The following is a 22,448-nucleotide window of genomic DNA, read 5'->3' as shown; positions in this document are numbered from 1 at the left end:
AATTGCAAGTGAACAAAAAGCAGAAATTTATATATATTAGCCTAAATTTGAAAAGTAATTTAAACGTAATTTCCAGAAGGAAATATCCTGTTCTGAGGGCATCTATGCATGGTGGGATAATGGGTAACACTTATCTCTATCATGTTCAAAGTTTCTGCAGAGATGTTTTTAATTAAAAATAAAATAAAATGTTTTTATTTTGCTGTGAACATGACACATGATAAAGAATAAGGAATTATTCTAAAAAGCTACCATCCAGGCGTGCTTGGGTGGCTTAGTTGGTTGAGCGACTAAGAAATATATGTGTATGTGTGTGTGTACACATATATATTTTTATCATTATGGCAGCTTTTAGGACAAGAGGCTCAAAATCACCAACTAATTAAAACCAAGGCTCAATTTCCTTCAGCAGTGCATATAACTCTTATGAGCTTTGCAGTTGAGTGTGACCCTTGAATATCAATCTCATTTCATAATTGGTTGCACGATCTCTCAAATATGCAGTTTGGTCAAACAAAAAAACACTTAATTTTCCTATACTCTTTTGGCATAGAGATTTATACTAACAATTAGTCTTACTGAGAGTTAATATTTGGGGCAGGCAGTCTAGATTTCAACTTGCTCTATTCCATATTGGGAACATTCTCTTGCTGTCCCAGACAGGACAGCAAAATAACAGCTGCTAGTAAGCCAGACCTGCTGGCTCAGTGCTAACAGAAAGGAAAGAAGCTTGTGGCACCTGGGTGGCTCAGTTGGTTGAGTGTCCACCTTCCACTCAAGTCATAATCTCACAGTGAGTTCGAGCCCCATATCAGGTTTTCTGCTGTCAGCCTGTCAGCACAGAGCCTGCTTCAGATCTTCTGTCCCCCTTCCCCTGCTTGCACTCTCTCAAAAATAAACATTAAAAAGAAAAAAAAAAAAAAGGCGAGGAATGGGGCACCTGGGTGGCTCAGTCGGTTGAATGTCTGACTTCAGCTCAGGTCACAATCTCGCGGTTCGTGGGTTTGAGCCCTGCGTCGGGCTCTGTGCTGACAGCTCAGGGCCTGGAGCCTGTTTTGGATTCTGTGTCTGCCTCTCTCTCTGCTCCTCTCCTGCTCACACTCTGTCTCTCTCTCAAAAATAAAGATTAAGCAGTTTTTTTTTAAAGGCTGGGGGAGAAAGGAAAGAAGCAAACCCCTCTGAGTTCTTGATAACCATGCACAAGTTTTTCAGGACCTTTGCAATAATCCTTAGTTCCTTGGGAGTCATCAGTGTTGCACCTTCTCAAAGCTCCATTCTTTGGCATCATTAGTGTAACTATGGCTTCCCAAATTCCAGTTGGAAAGATACTTAACAAAACCATGTTGAATTACAGTCCAAATTCACTTCTTGCAGATTATGTTTGTGAAATTGCTTACTACAATTTATTAGTAACCCTCAAATCAGAACTTCTGTTGCTTTCATGGGCATGTGTATGTTGCAGAGTAGCAGCAAATCTGTCATCAGACATGTATGGGCCCAAATGAAGTGAGACCAGGTGACACTGTCTTATCTCTGCTCTCATACTGTAAACAAGTGCCCTTTTCATGGTATATATTTTTTGCATTATATATTTTTGCATGGTATATTTTTTTGTTGGTGATTTTGCTGTTTAAAATGGTCCCTAAGTATAGTGCTGTGTAGTGGTTGTTCCTAAATGCAAGAAGGCACTGATGTACCTTACTGAGAAAATGTTAGGTAATATTTGTTCAGGCCATGAGCTGTTGGTTGAGTTTAATGTTAGTGAATCAACAACAGGTTCTAAATAAAATATCTTAAAACAAGGTTATGTATTGATCAATTGATGAAAATGTGACCAGAGGTTCACAGGAACCCAATCCTAGATTCCTCCCAGATGCAATGCTACAATATTCACTAATTCAGTGTTTGACTTTATAGAAATAACTGCGAGTAATAAAAATGAACTATATACAGTTACATAGTAGTGAACTAGAAATTAGAATATTTAGGACAATGTGTGTGCCATTTAGAGCTTTAAAATTATAAATTTAAAAGACTGCATACAAAAAATATCGTATTACTCCATTATTACTCATCTCTAAGTATATGGCTGACTGTAGTGCATTGTTTTTGATGTTGAATTCAACTGAACTATAAATCTCAATCTTCTATTCCTCTGTAATACCTACCCACCTCCTTTCCTTTTTCCTCCTATTTCTTATCATCCTTTCCAGGGTAATTGCTCATGGCCTCAAATACTGTCTTCCAATCAGAAAACTCAAACCTAAATTTCTAATCTTCACATCTTTTCTGGCTCTGGATTTGTATTCCAAATGCCTGTCTGACATATCCACAAATTTCCCTGTTACAAATCATGCCCAATTTTACAAACAAAATTCATTTTTTCCCCTCCATAAGCCATTCTCTTCTGCGTATATACCTCATCTGAAGTAATGAACTTTCTTATCATATAAACCAGTTTACTCTCACAAAAATCATTTTTTTTTTTTAATTTGCATCCTAGTTAGTTAGCATATAGTGCAACAATGATTTCAGGAGTAGATTCCTTAGTGCCCCTTACCCATTTAGCCCATCCTCCCTCCCACACCCCCTCCAGTAACCCTGTTTGTTCTCCATATTTGAGTCTCTTTTGTCCCCCTCCCTGTTTTTATATTATTTTTGCTTCCCTTCCCTTATGTTCATCTGTTTTGTATATTAAAGTCCTCAAATGAGTGAAGTCATATGATATTTGTCTTTTCTGACACAATCTTTTCTTAAAAAAAAAAATTGTTTATTTTTGAGGTGGGGGGAGGGTCAGAGGGAGAGAGACAGGGAGACACAGAATCTGAAGCAGGCTCCAAGCTCTGAGCTGTCAGCACAGAATTTGATGCAGGGCTCGAACTCACAAACCGTGAGATCATGACCTGAGCCCAAGTCAAAGAGTCGGACACTCAACCGAACCACCTAGGCGTCCCTCAGTGAGAAACTTTATAGATGCTTAATATATTTTATAATCTAATCCTACGTTATTAGCCTGAGACCCATTTCTAACAAGCTCCTAGGCAATGCTGAAGACCATAATTTTCACAAGAGACCACAAAGCAGGAAGTATTATATGGAAGTCTAAGAAAGAGATGACACTTTAGTAAGTTTTTGTATGGGGGGGCAGGTGTGGTGGTAAGACTTAGACCGGAAGGTAACTAAATTTAGAAACTCCAGTTACTAAGTCTATCTTATTATGTGCATATTCCGCTCTTCACCTAATGTTCCTTGTTCCTTGCCTTTTATGCATCCATCCCACAACATGTAATGTAGAACATCCTTATTGTAGCATTTCCTGAATTACCAGTGTTTGTTGTAATTTTCTCTTTGCCGAAGTTATTTAAGAACATTCCAAAAATTCCAAGTGTGTGATTTTCCAACATCTAGTCTTAGCTTCAAGGCTGTTTTGCAATGTGGTCATTTGTGTAATGTGATCATACATTAAAGTTTTCTCTGTATCCTAACGTTAGATCATTTAGACATGTTTCAGGATAATCTGAAAATACAAATGAAGTAGCAAAGTAATACCTACTATACATACATACACACACACACACACTCCTATTTAATTACTTTATCTCCTTTCACTTACTTTACTAAGGACTATGAACGTTTAAGAGTCCATCAGTTTTTGCCATATGTATGTTAAGAATTACTTTATTAAATACATAAAATGCAACAATTTTAAGTCTACACTTAAAATGACTTATGTATACATCAGTAAAACCACCACTCAGATACTGAACATCTTACATATGAATGCCACGTTATTTACCACATAAAGCTTAAATATTACATCCTACAGCTTTATACTTTGTTATAGCTTAAATTCTGATAACAACGTTGCTCCTACTTCAATTTCTAGGACTTTGTTTCCTTGCTGTTTTTCACACTTCCTCTCCAATCCATAAAGCTGGTATATTCTAATTTACCCATAACCTTATTTCAGTGCCAAATTTACTTATAATGAACTACTACATGAAACAGGAACTACTGCTTTTCCCTGGACAAGATGTACATAAAACAAAGTTTTCATCTACCACCTCCCCAACCAGGAATTTAGAAATTTTCTTTTTACACAGTATTCACATTACAGATAAAATTGTTACTTTTTTCCCCACTATAATTAAAAATAGAGGACACAAAACTGTACCGATTTCCCATTTTGTCAGATTAACACTTGGAATGCCTTTACTGTGTCCTGTCCACACTGACAAAGCCCTTTTATTTTACTTATGTTTAGCTGAAGAGCTTGCATATCTTTGTCTACAATGCATACTAAAAATAACAGCTCTTACTTGCTTTCTAAATTATACATTTACCACACCTTTGCAGTTTAAAATGAGAGAAAGTGAAATTTTACATTTAACTTACAAATCTATTTTTTGCACTTAGTCTTATAACCCCACATCTAACAAGTTAATCTTAAGGCTGTTTAACTAGCTTTAATGCTTACCCAGTTTTTTTTTTTACCCTATTTTTTTCATACAATTGCTTCACTACCCTTGAATTGTTTTAACTTATGGTTTTTATGGGTTGCAGTAACGTCATTTAACAAATTTTTCAAGGACAGCATTTGGGTGATATACTTTATACTTTAACTCCTGAGTATCTGTGAATGTCTTCCAGTTGCCCTCGTATAGAAATAACTTAGCAGGATACAGAATTCTTGGCTCAAAATTATTTTCCCTTAAACCTCTGTAGACATTGCTTGTCTTTTTGGCATTCGGAGCTGCAAAAGAAATTTCAGGTCAGTCTGACTTTTACCCCTTTATGAGTAACCTGCTTTCTCTAAATACTCGTAGAATTTTTTCTTTATCTTCCAGTTTAACGTCACTAGGGTATGTCTAAGTGTTGCTTTCTTTTCGTTAAGTTCTGGTAGCCTATGAGCTTTTCTATTTGCCGATCTAGTTAGTCCCTCAAGTCTGGAAAATTTTCTACTATTGGTTCCTAAATTTTGTCTCTGCTTCAATTGCTTTGTCATCTATTTCAGGTATTCTTATTATGCGTAGATTGCATCTCTTGGTCAGATTCTCTAGTTGTCTCTTCTATCTTTTCCCTTTTTTTCCTCATGCTTAGTTTCTTTTTTCATTTATTTCTGTAATTCGTTTTTGTGGCCGACCGGGTTTGCATGTTTCCGTTCTCTTTCAATTCTCTTATACTTTTCCAAGTGCTCTGACAGTAGCCTCTTTATCTTCGAGCATAGGTCTGTAAGCTCCTGTACCATATGGTGGTCCATCCTTAAAACCTCTTCGGTTTCCACTTCTATATCCATTTCAAGAGGCGGCATTTTCTCAATTGTGAGCGGTTTCTGAACTCAGGTATTACGACCTTTAAAACAATGAACAAAACTTAATTCCCTACCGTTTGACTGACTCAGCCCAAAGATTCCCATGGATAGTTATTAACAGTTTTACTTATATGTTTTCTTTTTCTTCCTTACCTTTTGAACAGCACTTCTCAGGAATTTGACCAAAAGAAACGATTAGAGAACGCCGTCCGTCTGAAGACCCAACGAAAGGTAACGAACTTCCAAAATGGCTCCCGTCACGTCATCACTGCGCGCCTCACGTCAGAGCCGGTAGCCTGACGCGTAGCTTTATTCCTGAAGGAGCTATAACGCGCTAGCCAATCACGAAGCAGCAAACTGCAGCGGTCAAGCCACACCCCCACGCGCTGTCGTGCCCGCTCCCCCCCCACGGCCTCGCCTCCATAGACCAGAGTCACGGGAGTGCGCATGCGTCTATCGCATCGCCTTTCTCTTCGGCCCAATGACTCTGCTTAGATCCGGTACCGCCTCGAAGGCGGGACTGGGTCCCAGCCGCGACCAATGGCACCCCGGGTGAGGGTGAGGGGTGGAAGGTGCCTGTTAGCTCGTGGTGCAGCTACCGGCGCGTGTGCTGGGCTACCTGGTCGTCATGGAGGCAATCTTGGCGGAAGAGCTTGCTGAGGAAGAGCAGCTAGTGAGAAGGCATCGCAAAGAGAAGAAGGAGCTGCAAGGTGACCAGGGGGTGGGAAGTCTCCCGGACCCAGGAAAGGGCGCGTGGCGGGTCGGTTCTGAGGAATCTTGAGAGGCTTCTGATCTGGCTCCTCCTAGACTTTCCCAAAGTAGCTAGTATCCTCTTCCCTCTTAATCCCCTATCCCGGTGGTCCCTTAATCCGCCAGATCTTCAGAAGCTTCCTTTTCTTAGATCCGCCACGTCTCGGCTTCCCCATGTCACCGCCTGGGTGCTGGTGTCTGAGAATACCTCCAAGCCGTGATGTTGGGCCCAGACTGAACCGCCCCCTCCCCTGTCTCCCTTTCCCGTTCCTGAACCTGTTACCGACACTTGGATCTAATGGATGCTCTTAAAATACCTCACCTCAATTTTGAGGACTGAAAAGGGATAGTTAAAAGATTTAAAACTTGAGTCATTTTTCTTTTTCCTTTTCCTATCACACTAAACAAACGTACAGTTTTGAGGATTTTCTTTTTGTCTCCATCTGAGCTCTTATCTGTAAATGTCTAATAACGCAGTTACTCTTCTATCATTATTTGTTTCCACCTTTCTCCCCTTATTGTCCCCATTTCTCATTTCCTCTCAATCCTGAATTGTTGACTTAATGATTTTGGTGGCTTTTCAGCCAGAATTCAGGGTATGAAGAATGCTGTTCCCAAGAATGACAAAAAGAGGAGGAAGCAACTCACCGAAGATGTTGCTAAGTTGGAAGCAGAAATGGAACAGAAACATAAAGAAGAACTGGAGCAACTGAAGCTGACTTCTAAGGAAAGTAAAGTATGTAAAGTAATGTTTCTCTTTGCCTACAGCATTTGAAAGCCACTGCCCATCTCTAATATTAAACTGTTGACTATGTGACATCGTACAATTAGAGGGAACGGAAGTCACAATCATGCGTCACCATTCATTAATATTTCTGTGACCAGGTTTACATGGTAATGTGTTTTTGTAAGGGAGGTCAGCAAAAAAAGTACGCGTCAACTATTTACTTGCCCCATAGAGGAACAGATTGATAAAGTGGACTAGAGGAAGCTTCACCAAATGGAAGTTAGGACTTCTAGTCCCAGAATTGCCATTAAATAGTATTGTAACCTTGCTAAAGTTACTTAAACTTCCTGAGCATAAACTTCTCCACATATAATGTGATATAAATACTTCTGCTGCTTAAGCACGAGATTCTGTAAGAATCAAATGGGACAGCAAATATGAAATCATTTTTAGATTATAAAGTGCTTTATGAACAAGTTGTAATGAGTGAAAATTTACGTTTCTTGGGTAAATTGGAGCATACTGTCATTTTAACTAATACTTACTGTGGCTAATAGGTATTGTGTGCCAAGCACTTCAACATGTTTGTATTATCTCGTAATTTTTATAGTAACATACTAAGATATTATCCATGAAGTGAATGTAAAGAATCTCATTTTTCAAGAGGGAAATAGACTCAGAGAGATTAAGAACTTACTTCTGAACAGCTATTAAGTGCCAAAGCTAGAATTCAAAATCAGGATGGTCTTACTCCCAAGATGTGAATATTGAATTCTGTTACAACTTTGTATGGTGTGGTAGTTTATTGCATGAGTTTGGATACCAAGGATCACAGCCTCCATAACATTATTCCATTTTCGATAGTTAGAATGTTATGTCTGTGCAAAGTTTTATCTACCGTAATGTGGTTTTATTAAGTTTATTTTTGGTCTGTTCTTGACAGGGAAAACTTGTCTGTACTGATTAACAGTGGTCATTATATTAAACATATTCTCATTTTCTTTAGCCCTGTTAGCTAGTCATCAAGATCCTGGCCTTCTGTGCCTTAACATTTTAATAAAAAAAATTTTTATTTATTTATTTATTTTTGAGAGACAGTGAGACATAGTGAGAGTGGGGGAGGGGCAGAGAGAGAGGGAGACACAGGATCCGAAGCAGGCTCCAGGCTCTGAGCTATCAGCACAGAGCCGGACGCTGGGCTCGAACCCACAGACCATGAGATCATGACCTGAGCCGAAGTCGGACACTCAAACCAACTGAACCACCCAGGCGCCTCTGTGTCTTAGCATATTTTATTCCCAAGTAACCTAGTATGATGCCCAGGTGTTTGTGTTGTCACAATCATGGTATTCCAATTATCTTCTCATTTGCAATTTTGAGCTTTCCTACGTTTCCAAGGACAAAAATGTTTGATTCTTAAGCTACATGTTGTTTGTTAAAATACAAGCTCCCATTTTACTTTGACCTATTGTCTCTTTCATTGACTTAAGCTTGTTTTCTTTCTGAATGCTATATGAATTCTTATGTCATTGCTTTCCAGATGCTTTTCTGTTTCTTGCCTATTGTCAGCATGGCAGTTTGTAGATTTTAGCAGATTCCTCTGAAAAATATAACAATATTCATTTTATTAAAGTTGATGTAACTATTATTTGAAATCTTAATTTGGTTTTGATATTTTGATAATTTGGGAATAGCCTTGAAGAGTGCTGGCTCTATTGTTACTAGAGGTCTCTATATGCATTATGTATGTATCCTACTAAAAACTGGTTTAAGCTATAGTTGCAATAATAAAATGCTAGCTACTAATCCTGATCGTTAAAAGTCTAGCATCTTCTTTAGCAAACACATGATAGCCATTTGATGATTAAGATTGGTTGTGCTATCTGAACAATACCTTAACTTTTCTACCTATAGTTACCAGTTTGTAAATGGGAAAGGATAGAGAAAGCTCAATATGTTACTACGGTCAAGAAGCAGGGTTCATCAGGTTCTGGCTAATTAAGATGGAGAATGGCCTTTCCTGCCACATTTGAGCTTATGAAGGCAGTAGTGAACTGAGCCAGTGCAGGACCTTATGTATCCTATACGTACTGTCAATACTTAGAGAAGGGAAGGGTGGACTGCTGAATGAGTTGGCACATACAGAAAGTATTTGGGTTAATGGAGTAGGAATTGGAAGCAAGAAGGAAAAGCCTGCAGGGATGAGCATTATCTTTGGAGAGCTGTAAGAAAACCTTTTGGGAATCGGACGAATTCTCCCTTAAAAATAGAGAAAGGAGACACAACCATGTCTTGTAATAACGTATCTAGTAGTATTATTCAAATTTGAGTTGTGGGATTACATGCATTTGTGATTTTTTTCAATAATTTAATAGTCTAATACTTTGAATGATAAATTAAAAGTATTTTTCATTAATTCGTTAATGCTTTTTGTTTCCTTCAGATAGATTCTGTTGCTGTTAACATTTCAAACTTGGTTCTTGAGAATCAGCCACCTCGGATATCAAAAGCACAAAAGAGACGGGTATGAATGTCATGTCACCAAGTAATTAAGTTAGTGCTGTATGCTTATTACTCTCTTAGGTGTTGTGTAGGAAGGGAGTAGGAAAAAAAATGATGGAGTTCCTTGTCAAAGGACCTGAGCTAACATTTATTAGGCATTTGCTGTTTGCTAGGTACAATGCTAGGCTTATTATAGATTATATGAAATCTCATTTACTCCTGATTATAATCCTGTGAAGTAGATTCTTAATCTCATTTTAAGAAAATAGGCCTAACCAGTATAAAATAACATGTTCCGTTTCTAGTTCTCTTAAGAGAGTGGGCATAGAAGGGGAGTGTGCAAAGAATATTTTTTACAAATATATTATCCCAGACTTAATAATTTAGAATCTACACAGTGTGGGCCCAGATGGTTCTGATGCACAATTTTGGTTAAAAACTATGGTACTAAGTGGTGAAACAAGGATTTGAATCTAGAAATTAAGCAAGATACACAGGTGTCCAAAATTCTGAGGTTTATGCAGGTACCTATATAATGGTTAGCTGCAGTGGGAATTCAGAGAAGGAAAAGTTCATTGTGACAAGTGTTAAATGAGTTAGAATTTTAAGAAAATAGTTATTTAAAGAGGATATTTGAAGTACGATAAATAGCACGCATGTGGGCATGAAATAATTCTGCATCATGGTGAGAGCTATAAGGAAACTGATTTGTTGGAAGTAGTGAGTTCATGAAATCAAAACTATGGGACTGAGATTAGATAAGTAAGGGCTGTTCACTTGGGAAAAGAAAAAGGGGTTTTAAAAACAGTCTGTTTAGTCTCTAGTATTGTTTTACTAACACTTGATGTTTTATAGGATTTAAATACTTATTTTTAAGCTAACTTAGCGTTTTATAATTTAGTAGTACCCAGTTTAATTGGGCATGGTATTTGGGATCAGACTTTTGAAGGTTTTAATCCTACTTACTGTTGTGACTTTGGGTAAGATTCTCAACCTTTTTAAACCTGTTTCATATGTATAAAATGGGTGAAATAATACCTGCTTTGTAGAGTTATTGTAAGTATTAAGTAATGTACTGTTGCCAAAGCCCTAACACAGTGCCTGGAGAACTAGCGGGTCAGCCAATGATAGTATGTTTACTGTGTTCAGTCCTGCGTAGTGTGCCTCTTACAAATTCAACCCAACACCAGTAGCTTGTTTTTTGTTGTTTGAAAGTTGATTAAGTTGCAAATGGTCAAACATTTTCATGCTTATATAAGATTGTATTCTTGAGTAAATCTTATGATTGTGAATTTCACAGAATCATGAAACTTAGATTTTATGGTATCTTGGAGGTTATCTGTTTTAACTCCCTACTTAAGATACATGTTCTCTTTGTGATAGCCTTATAGTTGTCATCTAGCTGCTATAGATCAAAAGCAAAGGGCAGAGTTTTTGCTTGGCAGTAGCATAACAAAATATTTATTGGGATTGCCTCTACTTAGTAATTGATACATCTTGGAGTAGCCTATTTAATTTTGGAAAACATAGGCCCCAACTCCTTCCTGTCTGTATCTAATCTTATTCATCCCCAGCTGGACCCCAGCTGGACCAAAACAAAAAATTAAACTGCCTTTTCTCAAACATTTTGTTACTTTTCTCCTGAAACAATGCATAGCTAAAATGCATACCTTTTCAACTATACCCTCAAAAAATTTAGTATCTTTTGTAGTCAGCTGCTTAAATACTTGGCAGAGAAAACACCCTAGAAGTAATTCCCAAAGTTTTTTTTTATTGCTTTGTTATATTAATAGCATTAATAAGATTCTGGAACTGAAAACACTTAAAAGTTTATATAAGAAAATGAAACTTGAACTTTTTTTTCTTTTTAGACAAAGGCACCAAGGAATAAAAAGAATGGTGTTTGTCTTTGGGAGAGATACAACTCTCTTTTAGAAAAACATGACAAAAAGTTATAAATATTTATTATTGGAGTATCGGACAAATCTCTTATTTTTAATTGAGAAAAAAAGGGGAGTATTTTATTTAATTCAGCAGACTTGAATGGAAGAAGCTCTTTGGTATGCTGGAAAGAGCCCCAAGTAGAACTCAGGAGAACTGGGTTCCAAAAATAGGAAATTTGAGAGCCAGAATGAGTTCTAGTTCAATTTCTTCATTTTTCAAAATTGTCAGTGGCATACTGAAAGTTTGATACCAACCCAGGACTAGTACCCAGCTCTTAAGATTCCTCTTCAGAGTTGATTTTGCTGCATGACTTCATTGACAGGACTCTAGTTTTACTGACAATATATTTATGAAGTTAAGTGCTGTTTTCATCTTACATATATGCTTTTATTAGGTTTAATTGTTGCCATTCTGTCTCCAGCACTTGGGCTGTAGAAACCACAGTGCCTAGTGCCACTGGGAAACTATTAGTGGCTGGGAAAAGAATCCAGTGAATTTCCCACCTTGTGCCCTGGAAAGGAAACATAGTTACTGTGTAACATTAAAGTGGAGCTTGAGGACAAAAGTGAAATGCTTGGATTAGATTTTAGAAGCTTAAACGGTTTAGTATAAAATTCCACTCTTCCAGTAACTAGTACATAACATCATTAACTCCAGCTCCCATCTGCTCCAACTTTTATTCTGATTTAGGTGCCTGGATAGAAGGAGCGCTCTGTGTTGTCCTTGGTCCCACTCTGCTTCTAAACCAGCTGTATGGCCTTTGGAAATCTTTCTGCGTGCTGTTTCCTCAGAGGAAAATGAGGGGTTTTGGATTAGATGATATCCAAGGTGCTTATCCTCCCTCTCCCCTCTGAAAATGTTTTTTAGACTTTCATAAAGTAACAGTGCCATCTTGTGTTTTAAGATTTTTATGCCGCTGTGATGCACAGTTGTAGGTATGCAGTGAAATAAATTTGTTCATGTTATTTCTGGCATGGTTGGATTTGGGTGGAATAAACTTAAACAGGTGTATATTTCATTAGGAAGATAATACTGCTTTTGATTCAGGTAACTTACAAATCACTTTAGGTTCTAGTATGGCACCTACCAGGCAAGTAGTTCAAATGTGTGACAGTAAGTTACATTGAAATTTGCCTTTCCATTAATTTTTCTGCCCCAAGGAGGAATGAGAGCTAGGGACATGACAGTCTTTACCTTTTCTTACTTTTTCTTGATTTTTATTCTCTTAAATTGAAAAGCAGTCATGACCAGCATATAAATGAAGCATATTCATGGTAGAGAATTAGATGCAGAAAAGCATGCATGTGTGCACACACACAAAACAAAACTTATTTTGTAAACAAAAATGAGACTCTTAAATACAGAGAACAAACTGATGGTTGCTAGAGGGGAGGTAGATGGGGAATGGGCATGGGGGGCAAACAAATTATTTTGTAATTGTACCATCCAGAGAAAAGCACTATGAATATTTTGTGTATATTTTTCTAATTTTTAACTATGTATGTGTAGATTTAGTATATATTAGCTATATACATATCTTTTCTTAGCTCTTGACATGTTTCTGTGGTACCCTAGCTATATGCACTGTGTTCAGCTATGAAACAGTGCTTTCTGGCTTTGATCTTTGCTAGTCCAACTATCAGGATTTCTTTCTTTCCCCCCAGCCTTCCCACTCTACTTCTCATCCATCCTTCATGTCATAGATCTCATGCCCCACCCATACCTAATCCTTGCATATGTTGCCATGGGAAGAACTCTTCTGACATTTGAATAAGGAAAGCAAGTTGCAGAATATAATGTGATACCATTTTTGTTAAAGTATTTTTTCTATACTTTGAGTACATCAATATTTGTTAAAGCGCTTAGGAAAAAAAAATCTAGAAAGATACACACCTGACTTCTACAGCAGGCACTGAAATTGGCATTGGTCATTAGAGGAAGTTTTGTCTATCATGATACTTTAACTTTTTATAAGAATGTTTTTATCTGTTGTTTCAGTTAAGTGTGTGTGTGTGTGTGTGTGTGCGTGTGTACGTACACATGCACTGTTTTTTTCTTTAGGCTAGATAAATAGAATTCCCCTACCCTTCTAAAGTCTTTGGCATATTAATACTGCACAGGTGATTTAGCATGCTAATGCCTCAGTAGTGTAGTGATAAGTTAAAAAGCTTGGATTAGCTTGGCATAAATATGATAATGATGTTGCTTTAAGGCCTAGCACAACACAGTATTAAGGCAGTACTTTGAAATCAGTAACTAAAGCTTTTAGAAACGTATTTAAAAAAAATTTTTTTTTTAATGTTCATTTATTTTTGAAAGAGAGAGACAGAGACAGAATGCAAGTGGGGGAGGGGCAGAGAGAGAGAGGGAGACACAGAATCCTAAACAGGCTTCAGACTCTGAGCTGTCAGCACAGAGCCCGATGCGGAGCTTGAACTCATGAACCGTGAGATCATGACCTGAGCCAAAGTCAGATGCTTAACCGACTGAGCCACCCAGGCACCCCTCATGTAGTTTTTAAGTAGACTTTAAAGAAAAATTTGAAGGTTTTTTTTTTTTTTTTTTTTTGTCCTGGTATAGAGCTCGGTGCTGGGTACATGCAGATGAGAAAGATAGTTGCCCTTAAAGGAGTTCCCAGTATAGAAAATTCTACAAGTGATGCTTGTGGGAGAAGGGACAAAAATGGCAAAAGTCTTGAGGGTCTTACATTTCTATCCCCTTAATAAATGTAAAATAGTCCTCATTATTGTGAATTAACTTTCCTATATTCTCCTCCTAGGACAAAAAAGCTGCATTGGAAAAGGAGCGGGAAGAAAGGATAGCTGAAGCTGAAATTGAGAACTTATCTGGAGCCAGACACTTAGAAAGTGAAAAACTTGCTCAAATATTGGCAGCAAGACAGTTGGAAATTAAACAGATTCCATCTGATGGCCACTGTATGTATAGAGCCATTGAAGATCAACTCAAAGAACAGAAATGCCCTTTGACTGTGGCTGCCTTGAGAAGTCAAACTGCTGAATATATAAAAGGCCATGTGGAAGACTTTCTGCCATTTTTAACAAACCCTAATACGGGAGATATGTATACTCTAGGTAATTTATTTTTCTTTACTATGTCTTGTTGCTGCTGTTAAATAAAGTGATTCCTGGCATTGAGAAGAAGAAAAACCTATTATAGTTCTTATGGAGGAAAAAGTCTCAAAATTTAGGCAGAATTGTTTTTTATATTATAATAGATACTAGTATATTGTTTAAGGCAAAAGTGGAATAGGATTCATTATTATTACTGAGAAAATTATGTTTCTGAGTTCACATGTCACAAAGTAGGCATAGAGGGAGGTATGCTTTGACTAGTCTGTGGAAGTATAGGGTCCAAAGACCATAAGCAGAGAATGATCGGAAAACCAAATCCTTTTATCCTATACTTTGGGAAATTCAGTTTTACTTTCAATAAGCCACAATACTTAGGCAAAATTTGACTCTGCAAAACCAAAAACAAATGAGTTAATAACCTGCCTTATTATTCTCTCTAATACCTTTGACAATTAAGATAGAATATTTATGGGGAGGTAAAAAAAAGAAAAAAGAAAAACTAGCCAGTAAAGGAGAGAGCAGGAGAAAATCTGAAAGAGTGTTGGGGAGAGTCAGAGATATAATAGAGGAAAGTTCGTCCTTAAGAGAAGATTGCAGGTGTGGCAGTTTCCATTGGCAAGTCAAATGACCAGGAGGGGTAGGAGAAGGGATGGTTAAGGTTGACTTTACTTTAATGGAGTCCCTGACTCTGCTAGTTGCAGGGCAGTGGAAAAGAGTTGGCAACTCAGCATGCTGAATTTTAAAAAAAGACAAAAGACTTAATTTCTTATTCATTTAGTCAATATTTATTGAAGGCCACTATGTGCCAGGGACTCTTCTAGGCACTTCTAGGACCCTGAGCGCTGGGAATATAGCAGTGAATGAGGCAAACACACAGGACATACTTTTCTGTACATGTCCATAATTTTTTTCCTTTCCTCTAAACAGGAAGGGTATTAGTTTCCCATTTTTAACTTTCTGTATAAGGTGTGTATGCTCAAGATGTGCCATTAAACTGCACTTAGGTCCTACTCTCATGACTAGTCCAGGAAGTCCTTTCTTTGGCTAGAACTGATACTGAAGCAAATAAGGTAAATGCTTTAAAAATAACAAATAGAGGCACTGTTTGATGCTACTGCTGGCAAAGGAGTTTCAACTCCTTTCTAGTTTTACCCTGATTCTCTTTTCACATCTTTTTTTTTTTTTTTTTTAATGTTTATTTTTGAGAGAGAGAGACAGAGCGTGAGCTGGGGAAAGGCAGAGAGAGAGAGGGAGACACAAAATCTGAAGCAGACTCTAAGCTCTGAGCTGTCAGCACTGAGGCTGATGCAAGGCTCAAACTCACAGACCGTGAGCTCATGACCTAAGCCAAAGTTGGATGCTTAACCGACTGAGCCACCCAGGTGCCCCTCTTCTCACATCTCTTGTGGGGTCTTACAGTGGACCCAATTTAAGGCTGCAGTGTTTTAGTTCAGTGTATTTTTTCAGATGCAGGTTTGGATTTTAAAATACATGTCAAAATATTGAGTATGGTGGCAGTTTTGAGGGTTGCTTAGCTAAAGAGAGAAGAATAGGCTTGCTATGTAATTAAGTCCCTAGGCCTCAGCGTGAGGGAGAGAAACAGAAATGAATTGCTTTCCTCTCAGATGGAGAGGTGGTGGAAAGTTGGAGCGAGTTAAGTTTGGATCTGGGAATTGGATTAAATTCTAGAGAGTGCAGGTAGAGAAAGGAGTAGGTTTACAACTTGAGTAATGATCAGGAATTGTGGGAGCTATAAAAGGGATCTGGTAACATGAGTTATGAAAATTATTAAGTGCTATATTCTCATTTTTTCTACAGAAGAGTTTAGGAAGTACTGTGATGATATTGTCAACACAGCTGCATGGGGAGGTCAGCTTGAGGTAAGTTTGTAATTATTCATAGTATTTGTGGATTGTTAAATTATTTCTAAATCCCATATCAGATGTATTTTTCAGATGGTCCCACTTTCTCTTTGAGTATCCCTTTTTGTTACGTATTTGCCGTTTCTCTACTCATGAAGCATTGAAATGGGGAATTAACATTCTTAAGTATGTATCTTTGGGAAGTAAAGCACTATTTCATTTTAAATAGCCCAGTGGTTGATTTGTGGGTTGGTAAGGCTAATGTTACTCTTGGGTGTTTCCATTTGTGATGCTGCTCCTGGCAATATATTTGATTTTCTGGACTTAGAAAGTGATGATTTTATTCAAGTATAGTAAGATTTAGCCTAATGGCTCAGCTGATGAAAATCACTATTATAAAGTAAAGAGAAAACCGTATTTTTATGTGAAATTATGGGTCAGATCCTGCCACAGTACATCATAATTGGAATTCCAGTTGATACTGACTTCAGAGCAGTATCTGATGCATCAAAATTCACATGTAGGAAGACAGTATGTTCAGCCACTTGTAGGGAATTCATCAGGATTTTTTTAAAGCTTTATCTTACTTTAACTTTGCTTTATTGAAACAGAATAAACATCTAATAGTTCCAAGTGGTGATAAGGCAGCCTGGGGTATTCAAAAGTCAGGGGATAGGAGAGAAAGTCCTAGGTTTGGGTCCTGGCTTTCCTTCTACCTTTCAGTTTTGTGACCTGCGGGGAGTCAGCCATGTTTCCTGAGCTCGAGTGTCCTAATTGGATAGGGATAATAAAACCCCTGTGTGTACTTGGTAGGTCATTTGTGGACATTAAATAAGACAAGTATTGTATGCATAGAACTCTGTAAGCTAACGTGCCAGATGGATGAATCTAGCAGTAGAATTAATATTGTGTAGTGGTAATTAGTCACCTTGAATGGTTTGTGGATCTGAGTATTTCACTTCAAGAACTATACTTTTTGGAGAAATGACGTGAATGCTTCTTTAACGTCTTTTTCTCAGTAAGTCTGTATTTGTACCTCTTCTGAGCCACCAGAGGGAACTGTGTCCATTCGTTTTGTATGCCTCTCCTGGGTCTCTGAAACTCAGGAAATTGTCATAGTAGCTTTGTGACTACATTAGGAATAAAGGTGCTTGAACTTTCTTGAGGAGCACAAATTAATAGAACTACAGACCTAAGCAAGTCTTTTTAAAGAGAGAAAAAAAACTTTACAACATCTTTTGAAGGACATTTACTCATAAATTTTTGGTCTATGAATTCATTTGACATAGGAATTGCTGTTTTTACAATGGGGTAAATTTAAATTATTCAAGAGAAATTCTTTATATTATTTTTAAAGACTTCGAAGGGATGTTAAGATTTCCAGAGCTTGCTTCACACTCTCCATTCTGTGCTGGCTTTTAAAAATGTAATTTCAGGTATAAGAAAAAACTACCTCAAAGGAACATTTTATGAGGTAGAGTGTGGGATTAAGTTTGCTACTGTGCAGTACAGAATTTCCATATATTTGAAGAAATTTCTTACCCTTCTTTTACAACATCCTAAAAGGACCATGTTCCAGACAAAATGTTCTTATAATTGGGCAAATACATAGATGTGAGGGCACTAAGATTGAGGACTGTTGAATGATTAATTTATGAACTTGGGCTCCAGAGTCAGACTTCTCAGTTCAGTTGCAGGTCACTTTATTTCTTTACGCTTGACTTTGGGCAGGCATCTTGACCACTCGCTTTAGATTCTAGGTCTTTACCTATCCCATAGGATTATTGTCAGGATTGAATGAGTTAATTATACATAAAATGCTTAGTGTTCCTGGTCATAGTAGGTCTAAACAGTGTTACTACCAATATTTATTATTAACTGTTATTCATCTGCCTTTAAACTCTATTTTTATAATGTATGGTATGAAATTAACATTGTGTATTAATCATGTGGAAAATCCATGAAAGGATAGTACAATTCACATACATAACTTAGCTACTCATGCCTTGAATATTATGGAACAGTGGTTTTCAGCACTAGTACATTAGAATCATCTGAAAGCTTTTAGAAGAATAAACCTCCTAATATTTCCTGTTCTTTCTCTCCTTCTCCCAGCCCCTCCCAAATTGTGATTGATTTGATCTGGTGCCTGAGTGATAGTATTTTTAAAAACTGGCAGTTTTCAAGCAGTATTCAAAAGTAGAGGGACTAGTATAATGAACCTTTACTTCATTAACTATGGTATTGCTATTTCTAAAAAGCTGTTGTGTAGCCAGGGCTTGAAATTTCTGCATTTGATTTAATAAATATTACATTTGTTTTTTCAACAAATCGTATTAAATGTCTACTCTGTGGCAGGCAGGCTCTTGGTGCATAGTGAGGAACAGAGTAGACCTCTGTTGGATGATGGTTGCCCTATTCGTGCATACTCAGTAGTTTATGACTTGAGTAAGATTTACCTTTTTATTTTCCTTACTAATACATTTTCTTTCCTATAGCTAAGAGCCTTGTCTCATATTTTACAAACACCAATAGAGATAATACAGGCAGATTCTCCTCCTATTGTAGTTGGTGAAGAATATCAAAAAAACCCATTAATACTTGTGTAAGTACCTGGAAATTTCTACTGTTACATTTTTCATAGTTAAGACAAAAAGAATTATTCAAAGATGTTAGGTTGTATATGTTGATTAATTAGAAAAAATATGTCTTCGGTTGCATTAATTACGCTTATTTTATGTTAAAGGCAATTATAAAATTAGAAAGCATTGTCAGTCAATATGTGATTTAGATAATTGTTTAAACTTCTAGTGGTTTATTCTTGTGTATGAGTTAAGAATAAAATCATTTCTAAAGATTACAGATTTTAGGATTAGTTTTCATACTGTCTTAGTGTGACATTAATAATGCTAAGTTTCAACAAGAACAAAAGCGGAAATATATTCATGTTGCCTAATTGGTTATTCCTTAGAGAGTTTTTCTTCGTATTGTCAAAGTATTGTACATGATTGAGAATTCTTTTTTGAAACACAGCATGGAGAGTTTGCTGTTGGCTTTAGTGTTGTTTATTAGCCAGACTACCAAGGTAATCATTAATGGCTTAGATTTAGGTAAAATTTAAGGTTATTGAGTACTCAGCATCTCAGTAATTTTCCTTTGCCCCCTAATGATTGTGTTTTCCCTGACTTAAACTCAGCAGACAGAGTTATTGAACCAGATTTTACTGACTGCTGAAGCTTTTCAAATGGGTTTGAACTTTTAAGTAATATGTCAATGAAGTCTTTGAATGATACCCCTGTGGAGTGATTCATTGAGTGTTTGGTTTTATATACATAATAAACATTTATATACAATGAATTACTTTCGTCTAAACTACTCATTTCTCCTTTTCTCATTTCAGATATATGAGACATGCATACGGCTTAGGAGAACATTACAATTCTGTTACACAGTTGGTGAACACAGCTACTGAAAATTGCAGCTAGTTTACAAAATGTTACACAATTATGTTTTAGTACAGTGTGCCGATCTGAGTCTTCTTACAAGTGCTGGATTGTTCTGACATTACTGAAAAACACAACTACCTTAAATCAGTTTTATGGCAAAGCTACTAACAGATTTTTTTTTAAAGTATGCCAGAGATAAACTTTAACCAGTGTTCCCTTTGTGGTATTTAAAAACACTTGTGAGTCGTTGTGGAATACATCATTTACAGACTAAGATAGTACCTATTTGCTGATATTTTTACTAATATAGGGTCTTGAACATTCTGTTATGCGTTGAAATAAATTTGATTTTTCTCCTTATTACTAAAAGCTTTCAGTAACCATTTTAATGCAACTTTCTTGAAGAAATGAAATGACTTGGTCATTGCAAAAATGTGGTAAAGGTGACAGCAAATCTAATTAATGCTTATAAATGTATCTGATTTCAGTAACCCTGGTACTTGATGGAATTAATACTATGAAGCTTTTTATATAACCCCATCAAAGTGCAGCTAAAAAGCTTGCTTTAATAACTAAAAATTTTAAAATATTTATTCACATGGGAATCAGTTAAGTGTAAGAAATGAGAAATTTAAAGGTAAATAGGTGTTCCTATCAGATCAGACCTCTAAAGAAGTACCATCATGTTTTCTTACAGTTTTTTAGTGTCTTTTATTTTTTTATTCTATTTTTTTATTTTTTAAGTAATCTCTCCACCCAACGTGGGGACTTGAACACATGACCCCACAATAAATAGTTGCCTGCTCTATCAAGTGAACCAGCCAGAAGCTCCAGTACCATCATTTCTTGATCATATTCAAAACTGCAAATTTTTATATTCTTCGTTATGTTTTCCTCGTCACCACTTAGCTGCTTTGCTTTCCTTGTGGTCTTTTCCACTCATAAATAGTTTGTGGCCTCTCATTTTTTTTTTTTTTTAACTTGTACACACTGAAGGAGTAGCAATGTAAAAGGGTCCAAGGCCAACTTTACTTCAAATTCTCCTCATTTTCAATTTGTCTTACCAGACCTCTGTTTTTGTTTCATTCTCCAGGATTAGAAGAAAGTTAGTTAGCCTACATTTATTTCAGATATGTGAGAATGTTTATGTTACACATAGGGATCAAGTTGAAAGCCACTGTTTGGGAGCTAAGACTGAATAGTAAAATTAGTATACAATACTTTCTGATATGAATGATTTATCTGGCTCAGATTTCACATTATTCTTAACACTATTCTAAGAAGATAGTATCTGTATGTAGAAACATGTCTCGCTGATGATTTGTTATGTAACTAAGTATTAATGAAAATGAAACTTTTGGTTTCATCTGTTTTTCCCAAATTAGGAGTAAATACTAAGATTTAGCATCAAATTTATAATATTTCAATTTTTGCTCCATGAGCGCAACTAATTTTTGTAAGTAAATATTGGGTTTTATGATATTAAAACCAGTTGTTAGTCTCACATGCCCACCTGATGACAATGTGGGAAGCTGGTAGGGACTGTGGTCAGCTATAGCAAGTACTGCACGAAGGTGTTCTAGCTCAAATGATGAAAAACTGTTCTGTTTGCCTAACAAAGTATATTCTGAAGGCTGACTGTTTTGTAATCCTTGATCTGAAATTGTTTGGGTCTGAAATTATAAAAGAATTAAATTATAAAATGGTAAATGGCTGACTTTTTTTATGAAATCATCTGTTACTTTAAAATCAAAAGATAAGCATTAAGAAGTAATAAAAAAAGTATCATAAACCTAGTTAGTACAGATGCCATCTATATTTAAAATAACTTCCTCGTAATTATTTTTTCTTAATAAGATGAATGGAACCTTCTTGATTATAGGTTTATTTTTATTATTTTTTATTTTTAAATGGGCAGATATTGTTATGAGTAAGATTTGTGTTGTCAGCTTCTGTTCTTCCATAAAACTTCAAATAAAAATCATTTTAGCTGTAACCAAAAACTGAAGTCTTTAAAAAATGGCAGATGTAATTTAAAAACAGTATATACTAATTTAGTTTGCTGTATGATTATGGTCTAATGGAAGTTTCATAAGCTCTCTTTTCTCTTAATTCAGAAAAGTATATGTCAGAGTTTTGGAATATGTCTTTAGCCAAGAATTTTATCCACTTACATATGTTTACAAACTTATATAAAGCAAAAAAGAATGTATGTAACTATAGTGAGCAATATAGTTTTGCTCATGTTATCTGATGTTTGCCAAAAGAAGAATAAAAGATGTATGAATTAAATCATTTGTTCGTTCAAATTGTTATTCTTAAACAATTTTACAATTTAGAAATAGGGAAAATCCTCTTTGTTTTAGAATTTTATCCTGGCTTTATTTTGTCCTTATATATAATTGAGAATAATACAATCCCAAATTCTTGCTTTAAGGGTTTTGGAATAAATATATAAACATAGCACTATGTCTCAGACAAAATAGAGGAAGATAAGGAGATAGGCATTTAAGCCATGGCTCTTAGAAATCAGGTTGAAGCTTAAAACCTTTTAGAATAATGAAGGTTATTTAGGGTAAATGAAATTGAAGAATATTCTAAGACTCATGGGTGTTGAAGAAGGAAATTTGCACAAACTAATGCTGGTACAGGATTGTTAATGTATTGTTTTGGTCCAGGTGTCATGAACTAGCTGAAGGAGCAGATCTGTTGTGTTTCTGAGAATTTAATTGGTAATTTCATCATATTTTTACTGTTATTGAACAAATGAGTGTGATTTTTTCTTCCTTTCCATATGTTTTCACATACTGATTC

The 22,448-nt window shown here is 36.3% G+C and overlaps 1 protein-coding gene and 1 long non-coding RNA gene across 4 annotated transcripts; one reads left to right on the top strand and one right to left on the bottom strand.

Annotated features, from left to right (window-relative positions):
• Positions 1-3,662: 3,662 nt before the first annotated feature.
• Positions 3,663-5,580, bottom strand: LOC124519031 (uncharacterized). Its single transcript, XR_006963972.1, has 2 exons — positions 5,465-5,580; positions 3,663-5,352 (listed from the first exon to the last, which is right to left on the bottom strand). It is a non-coding gene; the product is annotated as an uncharacterized LOC124519031 (long non-coding RNA).
• Positions 5,581-5,885: 305 nt separating this feature from the next.
• Positions 5,886-21,929, top strand: OTUD6B (OTU deubiquitinase 6B). 3 transcript variants are annotated; one of them, XM_047088993.1, is made up of 7 exons: positions 5,886-6,021; positions 6,646-6,797; positions 9,232-9,312; positions 14,014-14,326; positions 16,145-16,206; positions 18,687-18,793; positions 19,589-21,929. In XM_047088993.1, the coding sequence occupies exons 1-7, from the start codon at positions 5,940-5,942 to the stop codon at positions 19,671-19,673; spliced, it is 882 nt and encodes a 293-aa protein (XP_046944949.1). In that variant the 5' UTR covers positions 5,886-5,939; the 3' UTR covers positions 19,674-21,929. The 3 variants fall into 3 exon arrangements, with proteins under 3 accessions (XP_046944949.1, XP_046944950.1, XP_046944951.1); XM_047088994.1 differs by lacking the exon at positions 18,687-18,793; XM_047088995.1 differs by lacking the exons at positions 5,886-6,021; positions 6,646-6,797; positions 9,232-9,312 and adding an exon at positions 11,730-12,062.
• Positions 21,930-22,448: the final 519 nt, after the last annotated feature.

This window comes from Lynx rufus, unplaced genomic scaffold, assembly GCF_022079265.1.
Source record: "Lynx rufus isolate CCGP_SWC_20201006 ecotype Redwood Valley unplaced genomic scaffold, mLynRuf1.p SCAF_26, whole genome shotgun sequence".
NCBI classification, from domain to species: Eukaryota; Metazoa; Chordata; class Mammalia; order Carnivora; family Felidae; genus Lynx; species Lynx rufus.
The sequence above is the reverse complement of the archived record's forward strand: the minus strand, read 5'-3'. Positions and strand labels throughout refer to the sequence as shown.